This window comes from Zeugodacus cucurbitae, chromosome 2, assembly GCF_028554725.1.
Source record: "Zeugodacus cucurbitae isolate PBARC_wt_2022May chromosome 2, idZeuCucr1.2, whole genome shotgun sequence".
NCBI lineage: Eukaryota > Metazoa > Arthropoda > Insecta > Diptera > Tephritidae > Zeugodacus > Zeugodacus cucurbitae.
In genome coordinates, this window is record NC_071667.1 from 52,144,651 (window position 1) to 52,154,497 (window position 9,847).

Sequence of the window (9,847 nt, forward strand, 5' to 3'; positions counted from 1 at the left end):
CTCTATCCAGTCCTTAGCCCAAATATATCCAATTTATTTTAAGTTGGAAAAAATTAAGTTGAAATATTTTCTTAGCCTTAAAAGGTTTAATATAAAGTTTTGCCAACATCTAAATATATTTCTCCGCTTTTGATTAATTCAAATTGAAGGAGTATACAACGTTGGCTGCATTCGTATTTATTCCTTCCTTATTTTCTTCAGATTTTTCCATAAAAAGAAATCACTGATTTCCAACTCAGCTATTAGCAGAGCAAGGTTTCGATCCTCGGACCTCTGGGTTATGGGCCCAGCACGCTTCCACTGCGCCACTCTGCTGCTTATCCATCACTTGATAAATAACACACGTATGTGCGTGAGGATGCGTCTTTCAAAATACAACCCTGCAAAGATAATCATTTTATAACATTTACTCTTCAAGTGATATGAATATCAAAAGAATTGTACGTTTTGTTTTTTTTTTTAATTGATTTAAACTCTTATAGCCTTTTCGCACAGGAGTTTTAATCGGCCTTTGCTCGATTTAAACGCTGATTTAGTTTGATATACCATATGAAAGTAAAATCTTGTTTTACCACATTAATTCTTATTCGAATGCAAGTCGAGTTAGAACTGGAATGCAACTCCTCGGGTTGTTGTCCATGCTGTAAATTTGGTTGTGGGTTTTGATAGCAATAGCAATCAGCTGATGAAACTATAACAGCTGTTCATTAATCGAATAGCCGGCGGTGCGAAAGACAAAAACTGGTTTCTCAATTATAATCTAAATTAGTTAACTCTTTAATAATTTCAATACCTGTATTAACCTGTACCTGGCGCTGAAATATTTTTCAAAATCTTATTTGAAATTTTGTATTGAAACTTAAATGCATGCTCGTTAGATGGCGCTGTCTTCGAAGTAAATATAGTTTTCACTGCAAGTCGGATTCTTTTCGAAAAGTTGAGATTTAAAAAATGGAATGTGGAAAAGCAGAAAGATGTTTCAATTAAGATCGAATACATCTATGAAAAGGTTTCAAGACCGGAGCATTATCATGTAGGGACCGAGAAGGTAATCTGGTAACGGATGTCCAGAGCACACTGGGATTATGGAGGGAACACTTCTCCGACCTGCTCAATGGCAGTGAAAGTACAACACCAGGAGATGGCGAACCCGATTCCCCAATCGATGACGATGGAATAGATGTTCCATTACCCGACCATGAAGAAATTCGAATAGCAATTACCCGCTTGAAGAACAACAAAGCGGCCGGGGCCGATGGATTACCGGCCGAGCTATTCAAATACGGCGGCGAAGAACTGATAAGGTGCATGCATCAGCTTCTTTGTAGAATATGGTCGGAAGAAAGCATGCCTGACGATTGGAATCTTAGTGTGCTCTGCCCAATCCATAAGAAGGGAGACCCCACAATCTGCGCCAACTACCGTGGTATAAGTCTCCTCAATATCGCATATAAGGTTTTGTCGAGCGTATTGTGTGAAAGACTAAAGCCCACCGTCAACGAACTGATTGGACCTTATCAGTGTGGCTTTAGACCTGGAAAATCCACAATGGACCAGATATTCACCATGCGCCAAATCTTGGAAAAGACCCGAGAGAGAAGAATCGATACTCACCATCTTTTTATCGATTTTAAAGCTGCCTTCGATAGCACGAAAAGGAGCTGCCTTTATGTCGCGATGTCTGAATTTGGTATCCCTGCAAAACTAATACGGCTATGTAAGCTGACGTTGAGCAACACCAAAAGCTCCGTCAGAATCGGGAAGGACCTCTCCGAGCCGTTCGATACCAAACGAGGCTTCAGACAGGGTGACTCACTATCGTGCGACTTCTTCAATCTATTGCTGGAAAAAATAATACGAGCTGCAGAACTAAATAGAGAGGGTACAATCTTCTACAAGAGTGTACAGCTCCTGGCGTATGCCGATGATATTGATATCATCGGAAGCAACAACCGCGCCGTTTGTTCTGCGTTTTCCAGACTAGATAAAGAAGCGAAGCGTATGGGTCTGGTGGTGAATGAGGACAAGACGAAATATCTCCTGTCATCAAACAAACAGTCAGCGCACTCGCGTCTTGGCTCCCACGTCACTGTTGACAGTCATAACTTTGAAGTTGTAGATAATTTCGTTTATCCGGGAACCAGCATTAACAACACCAACAATGTCAGCCTTGAAATCCAACGCAGAATCACTCTTGCCAACAGGTGCTACTTTGGACTGAGTAGGCAATTGAAAAGTAAAGTCCTCTCTCGACGAACCAAAATCAAACTCTATAAGTCGCTCATTATTCCCGTCCTGATGTATGGCGCTGAAGCGTGGACGATGACAACATCCGATGAGACGACTCTTGGGGTTTTCGAGAGAAAGGTTTTGCGCAAGATTTATGGTCCTCTAAACATTGGCAACGGCGAATACCGCAGACGATGGAACGATGAGCTGTACGATTTATACGACGATATTGAAATAGTTCCGCGAATAAAAAGACAGCGGCTACGCTGGCTAGGTCATGTTGTACGGATGGAAGAAAACACTCCAGCTCTGAAAGTATTCGATGCAGTACCCGCTGGAGGAAGCCGCGGAAGAGGACGACCTCCACTCCGGTGGAAAGATCAAGTGCAAAGTGACCTGGCTTCACTTGGTGTTTCCTTATTATATATCTATGAAAAGTGGAAGAAATATGGTCAGATTTAGACGATTTAATATACAGTTACAGGAATCAAGCAAATCTTTATATTAAAATTATAATATTTCTGATTCTAAAGTATGAACTTAATGCGATTCTAAGACTAATGGACATATTTGATAATATTTAGATATTTTTTTTATTTTTAGAATTTTTTATATTTTTATTAAATTATTTTTTTTTTCATAAATTTTGTTTGTTGTAATATTAATATAAATTATTGTATTTGTTAAAAAATATTAAAACAATTTTTATTTATTTTAGTTTATATTTTCTATGCAAATCTCAATTCATTGTCTGCTATACATTTCAGCAGTTACATAAATCAGCAACAATTCACTTAAAGTGATTTGCAGCAAAAATAAAGACACGCAAATCTCAATTCATTGTCTGCTATACATTTCAGCAGTTACATAAATCAGCAACAATTCACTTAAAGTGATTTGCAGCAAAAATAAAGACACAGATTTTCTGGTTTATCGCCTGCGTGTGGGTTTTACGCTGACACAAAAGTGACTTATTAATACCCGTGCTCTTAAGTACTTGCGTATATACGGGTACTTGCTTACAAATCAAATTCATTATAGGCACTCATGCAAATAGTTTTTGTTGTTGTTGTACTGTGCAACAAACAAAGCAAAGTTCAAAGCAAACACAAGCAAACACCTTCATACAGAATGACTGACATTAATGCGAATTTTTATTGTTGACTTTTTATACATTATGGAACAAACAAAAAAACGTGCACATAAGAAGCTATAAATCTGCTCCTACACATGTGTAGATATAGCTATATTTATATAATATATATACTTCTTTATATAGAAGCATATGAATACTGTGCGCGGGCGTCAAGTAGAGTTGTTCTGATACAGAAAAATTAAAAAAAATATATATGAACGAATTTTCAGCAAAGTATACAACAAAAACACTATCAATGCCACTCAATTAGGCTAAAGAATTTTTCGAAGTTAATTAAGTGCCTTCGAACATTTCAAAGTATAACTTTGAAGTCAGCGCACACAAGTGTACACACTCAAGTCACTACAAATGTGTTGAACTGTTTGAAATTGGCTAATGTTCAATTTGGACGATAGCCATGCATACATATACATACATACTGGTGTCATTGTGCGTCTGCTTTCTTTGCTTAGGCCAATAAACTGGCGAAAAATGTCCGAAGCAAGGTCAAGTCGCTGCTTTCTTTCGAAAATTGAAATAAAAAAAGCTATTCAACGGTAAATAGCGCATATTTCCTTTAATAAAGCAATATAACTAAGGAATTGTATTTATTGATCCATGTTTTGCGGCTGAAAGCTTTGAAAATGTGTATATGTAATATATGGAACTCCAATGGAGTTCGTTGCTCAAGTCTTTTGTTTTGCTGCCCGTTCAAACTCCACTTAATTGCCGCACACTTTTGCGTGCTCTAACGTAGTTTAAAGTAAAAAAAAGATTTAAAAAAATATTATTACGCAATTTCATTCAAATTTTATGCTCTGTTAAATCGCTAAAATGCGCTGAGCGGCAATGGCGATGGCGCTGCCGTTGCACTGCGTTTGGTGTATTAGAGCATTTCCGCAGGCGTTGCATGATTTTGCAATTATTTTTGTTTTTGTATTTTTATTTACTTTTTTTTTATACATTTTTTGTTATTTTTTATTATTTATTGTATTTTTTAAATTATTATTTTTTTATTTTTTTTTATTTTTCATTATATTTTGCATATTTATTTCATATCTTTTTACCGATCCGTAGTTTTATTTTTTTATAATTTGTGTGTATTTTTTGTTGTAAATTTTTTCAATATTTTTTTAATTTTAAACTTTTTTTATTTAAATATTTATATAAATTTGTATAGTTGTTGTGATGCGCGCTTCCGCAACTTTTGCTCAGCTTTCATCTATTCATCAGTCACATATACACACTCAAGTAAAATTGCAGTGCGTTAAACTCGCTGCATTCTCGTTTTCAATGAACTAATGTTACATAATGCTAATGGTCGCTGCAGCTGACAGAATGGCAAAATGAGCACATAAAACAGTACTTAATTACATGCATTTAATTAGCAGTTGCATATGCTGACATTATTGTTGTTGTTGTTTTACAAAAAAATGCAAAAGTACTTCACTTGACTTGGCTTCAAAACAGTAGAAGAAGAGAAAAAAATAAAATAAAAATTAAAAATATGTCTTTCGTCACTCTTAACCGCAGCGGCTTATAGGTTTTATGTTTATCTCGCTCGTAGTATTAATTATTAAATATTTAACAGTTGTTTTATAAAATCTCTAACCTTTCTTTCCTTCATTTATTTTCCTATTTCCAGCGACGACAATTCTCATGTGATTTTGAAGTTCTTGGAGAATGATCGCCGCGTACGCGAAACGGTCTATGGGCATGAGTATAAGATACGCGCTGAATTAGCGAAGCCAAATGGTAATTAAATTCGTAATTTCACTTTATTCTACTCTGCACATAACGGTTATTGCTATTAAAGCGCTTTCAATGCGTAAATCTGTAATTTTCTGACTTCATTTTTTATGTGTGCATTTCTATATAGGCACCCAAGGCGTACGCGTTGCCAATTGCTTTGCGTTTGACAAGAAGAACAACACCATACAGCTGATCGATGAGAGAGGGTGAGTGGAATTTTATTGCTTTTTGTTTATTTCTTTCTAATTTTTAATTGTTCTACTTTCTTCTTTGTGTTATATTCGCCCACAGTTGCTCGAAGGACGAAAACATTATCTCTCGTTTCGTAACAAGCCCCGATGGACACAGCGCTGAAGCGACGCTCAGATCCATGTTCAGGTTCTCAGAAGGTTGGTTTTCAGCAATTTTTTTATGATAACTGACAGGGAATAAGGAAAATCATTATAGTATGAACCGATATATGTATAAGAATATACCCAAAATTATAACACACTTAATTTGAATAACATATCGGTCGATATATACTCGTGCAGTATAAATCCAAATGGAAAATCCTTATATTGGTACAGTAAATGGTATCCATTTTTGGAACCAATACATTTTTATCAGGAAATAAGGAAAGGAATGACATATCTCGAAGCTTTATTGATATTTTTCGTTACAAATATCTTGGACGTTGGTTTAAATGATGTTTAGATGAACGGTACCCAACCTTCAATGCATTATTTGTGCAAAGTTTAACTCAATATATTCATTGTCAATTGATTTGAGGAGTTAAAAGATTTATTATATGAGAAGTAGATGTTACCAAGGACCGATTTTGCCCGTTTTAAAATTTTTCATTTTATTGGCAACACTTACAATGGCAATTGCACTAGATAGTATTGCAAAAATTTCTATAAACTTTTATAAAAGCTGAAATAAAATATTTCACTAATTTAATTTCTTCTTTACAGATTCCGAAGTGCATTTACAGTGCGATGTGATTCAGTGTTATGGACGTTGCGTGGATAATGAAGATTGCAAGGACCTTGCTTTGGCTGGTGTGGGTGGTGGTTCTACAAAGGGTGGCAACGCTAAATTGGGTCCAAATGAAGAGGGTTCCTTAGCGGGCACCACTGTGTTTGTGTTGGATCCCGCAAAGGCATCATGTAAGTAAAACAATATATAAATTCGAGGATCGAAAGAGGTATTTTAAATTAAAAATACTAGCAGCTACAGCTTTTCGTGGATGCTCTATCCTGAATTCTCACTTCAACAGTTTCCATAAAGTTCTTTGTGTGTTATATATATCGGTCTTAGCCACTAAAAACCCTACTAAAAACTCAACTAAAATCAACTTAAGGATTAAGAAGTCATAGTCTCCCATAAGTGGATCTATCAACAGAGAAGGGATGAGATAATTCAATATTAGGGATTGAAATATTTGGGTTTACTACATGGAATCAATTGGACATTAGCATCTATGAATATGCAGAAGCGGAGTGGAAGAAGCTCACTAAACTTTTTAAGCCAGACATCAGGCCAGAGTAATCTAGAGACCTGGCAAGTACTGGCACTTTTCCACCATTGGTTGAGCTTCATTGCACTTCATGTCTGCTTTTCAAAAGTAAACTGCAGGAGAATATATTATTTTTCATCCGCTACAAGTCCTCTAATAATAAGAAGGCAGTAGCCTTCCTTGTTAGCTCATCCACCTAATAGTTTAAGGCAATTATTTCATGCCTTGGGACTCATATAAGTTCACGACAACAACTTCCTTTCTCATATACTTTGAACCATCTATAAAGAAACTCTAATCACATGCAACTCAGGCCTACCCATGCATCCCTTTATTATATAATGGCAGAAGAGCTATCTTACTAATGCAATATTTTGAATAATCGGGAATAAAATCGAAGCTTACGAAATCGAAGATGAATTCCATGCATTTTATGTTTATAATTTTTTTATCTTTTATATTTTAATCAAAATCAATTCGCCTTTTCAGTGGTCACCGGCACTTGTGAGGACACCATCAATCCACCATGGCTACTCTGGTTGGCCATTACACTGGGCGTACTCTTCCTCATCATGTTGTTGATGAACATTTTCCTTTGCACCGCAATGAGTTGTAGTTGTGCGAATACCGAGGTAATTATTCAAACTAACAACAACAACAATTCATTCATACCAAAAAAATTCGAAATTTAACCAATGTGTATATCATTAAAATTTATTTTTTTTCCTCCGCGCGCCGTTATTGTTGTCACTAATCTAGATCATCGAAAAAGAACCATCTATCATTGAAGAATACGATCCGTACAGAAGTTGGCACGGTAGCCAGTATGGATCGCGTTACTCACTGCATGGGCGTGATGCGCATAAAGGCTACACAAGCGGTGGCTCGACGATACACTCGAATAGGTCTGATAGATACTAAGTTGGCTCTCAAAAAAAACAACAAAAAAAATTTAATTACAAAACTTTAAAACAACTACAACAAAAACAAAATATTGAATGCATTAAATTATGTATGTATATGTTTATGTGCTAGTATGTGTTAAACCACACGAGCAGACAAAGGCAACAACAAAATTGCAAGCAACAAAAAACTAGATGGAGTTGACAAAATGCATGCCAGAACACAAGTTTCAGAAATTTTGGAAATTTAAAAATTTTATATTTTTTTAATTTTTAATTTTGTTTTATACTTTTTGTTTTAATAATTTTTGTTTTAATAATTTTGTTTTTTAATTTTTTTAATAATTTTTTTTTTTTAATTTTCTTAATATTTTATGAAAATTTTTTACTGCCATTTGGGCCACTGAAAAGCAACACTCACATACGAAATACCACAGAGTACAGTGAAAAACTACAAATTCCAATACGCCACAATGTATGTTTAGTTGTATGTGTATGTGTTAATAATAATATGTAATATTTAACGGTTTAACAACTACCATAATTTTAGAGTACAAATACTAATGTAAAATTAAAAACAAAAACAAAAAAAGACAGGCAACTCTTAGACGCTGTGCTGTAACTAACCAATGGGCACATAGTTTACTATTTTCCACCCAAATTGTTTTCCGCTCAAAATATTTTACACTCAAAATGTAACTATTAGTATATAATATACACAAATCTATAGCGACTCAACTCGAAAAATATTGTAACTTATTTTCCATATTTGTTACTAAATTATATAATTAATTTATAAATAATTTCAATTTTAAAATTTTCAAAAACACTTATGTGGTACCCACACTTTGCACACCTACTGTAATGTCACTCAACTATTATTGTTTCACTTGTTCATTACTAAACTTTAATGTTTAATCTATTTTTTTTTTACTTTTTGAAAACTTTTTGTGCAAACAATTTACAATAACAAAAAATAGTTTCTTTAAAAATTGTGTATTCTTGAAGGTCGATTCCCATTGATAACGACAATTACGCAATTGTACATTCACGTCCCGGCTCTAGACAAACCGGACATGCGCAAGGACACCGCTCCCGCGGACCACCCAGTAATATGTAACACAAATATTGCATATATATATATTGAATATTATAATGCTAATAACACTTACAATTAAGTACAGTTCTAAGATTTTTCGTTAAAAAGTAAAAAAAAAATAATAATTACTTTAAAAAATCAAAGAAATTTGTAAATAAACTAGTTTCAGCGCTCTAACCTCAAACTCTACATAAGCACTCAATTTGACCTTGAACGCTTTACATTATTAACGAGTGCACTCAAGCTTGATGAGCAGCAATGCGCTCAAAGTTTTGAGTGTAAATTAATTTTCGCTTAATTACAATTAAAAATCAAACTAAAAACCGTTACTTTTCGGAATATTAAATTAAAAATAAACTAAAACTAAAATTTTTTCACTGCACAATAACCTTAATGCTCCTCACAAATCCACAGAAAAAAACTCAAATCCGTCTCAATATGCGCTACTGTATTATACTTGCGTCTTTTATGCTTTATTTCTTCTATTAAATATATAAATTTAATTAAGTTATGTTAAGCTCGAAATATATCTATATTAACCCAGTGTATTATTTTTTCCTTAAATAAAAAAATCATAACGAAAAATAAAATTAAGTCATTAGTTCATTAAGTTACGAAATATGAATGCTCACAAAACGATTGGCATTGGAAATTTAGACAATAATTCTGGAAAATCACAAAAAAAAATAAAAGCAACAAAATTTTAAAAAATTTGCATGCCTTATAAATATACATATATACAATACATAATATAATTCTATATACATATAATAATAATAATATATAAATATTTTATACGAATCTTGTTGACGAAATGAGTGTATGTAAATCTGTATGTATTAAAATGAATTAATAAAAAATAAAATAATAACTAATTGGAAATAATAAGTATTTTTCATTTAATTTTGGTCTGAAAGGTGAGCTAATGTTTTTAGTGTTAGCTTTTTACAGAAGAAAACCAATAACTTTGCTAATACACAATGGATATAAAATACGCGGGCGATCCATTAAGTACTTAACCAACAATTGAAAAACGAAACATTGATGCGTCTATTAGCCAAATGCTTTCTGAAGGTCTACAAATCTGAAGACCTTTTGAACATTTTGACAAACTGTGTTTTGTACGCCGCTTTTTCTGCAATTCGAAGTCGAATCGAGCAAACAATTTGGCATACTAGCGTCCTGTGGCTGTTCTAACCATCTCCAAGTTGTAGATTATTATTAACCCA

General features: G+C 33.9%; 1 protein-coding gene and 1 non-coding gene across 11 annotated transcripts in view; one reads left to right on the forward strand and one right to left on the reverse strand.

Annotated features, from left to right (window-relative positions):
* LOC105214232 (uncharacterized) overlaps positions 1–8,953 on the forward strand; it is a 75,614-nt gene extending 66,661 nt beyond the window's left edge. For 5 of the 10 annotated variants that reach the window (XM_011187539.3, XM_054229442.1, XM_011187538.3 and 2 more), the window contains exons 5-11: positions 5,010–5,119; positions 5,244–5,322; positions 5,408–5,505; positions 6,073–6,267; positions 7,107–7,249; positions 7,377–7,522; positions 8,528–8,953. In XM_011187539.3, the coding sequence (XP_011185841.1) occupies positions 5,010–5,119; positions 5,244–5,322; positions 5,408–5,505; positions 6,073–6,267; positions 7,107–7,249; positions 7,377–7,522; positions 8,528–8,639 (883 nt within the window). In that variant the 3' untranslated portion in view covers positions 8,640–8,953. Of the gene's footprint in view, positions 1–5,009; positions 5,120–5,243; positions 5,323–5,407; positions 5,506–6,072; positions 6,268–7,106; positions 7,250–7,376 lie in introns of all 10 variants that reach the window. The other 5 variants (XR_008470977.1, XM_054229453.1, XM_011187541.3 and 2 more) reach the window with 5 other exon arrangements.
* Positions 244–315, reverse strand: Trnam-cau (transfer RNA methionine (anticodon CAU)). Its single transcript has one exon. It is a non-coding gene; the product is annotated as a tRNA-Met (tRNA).
* Positions 8,954–9,847: the final 894 nt, after the last annotated feature.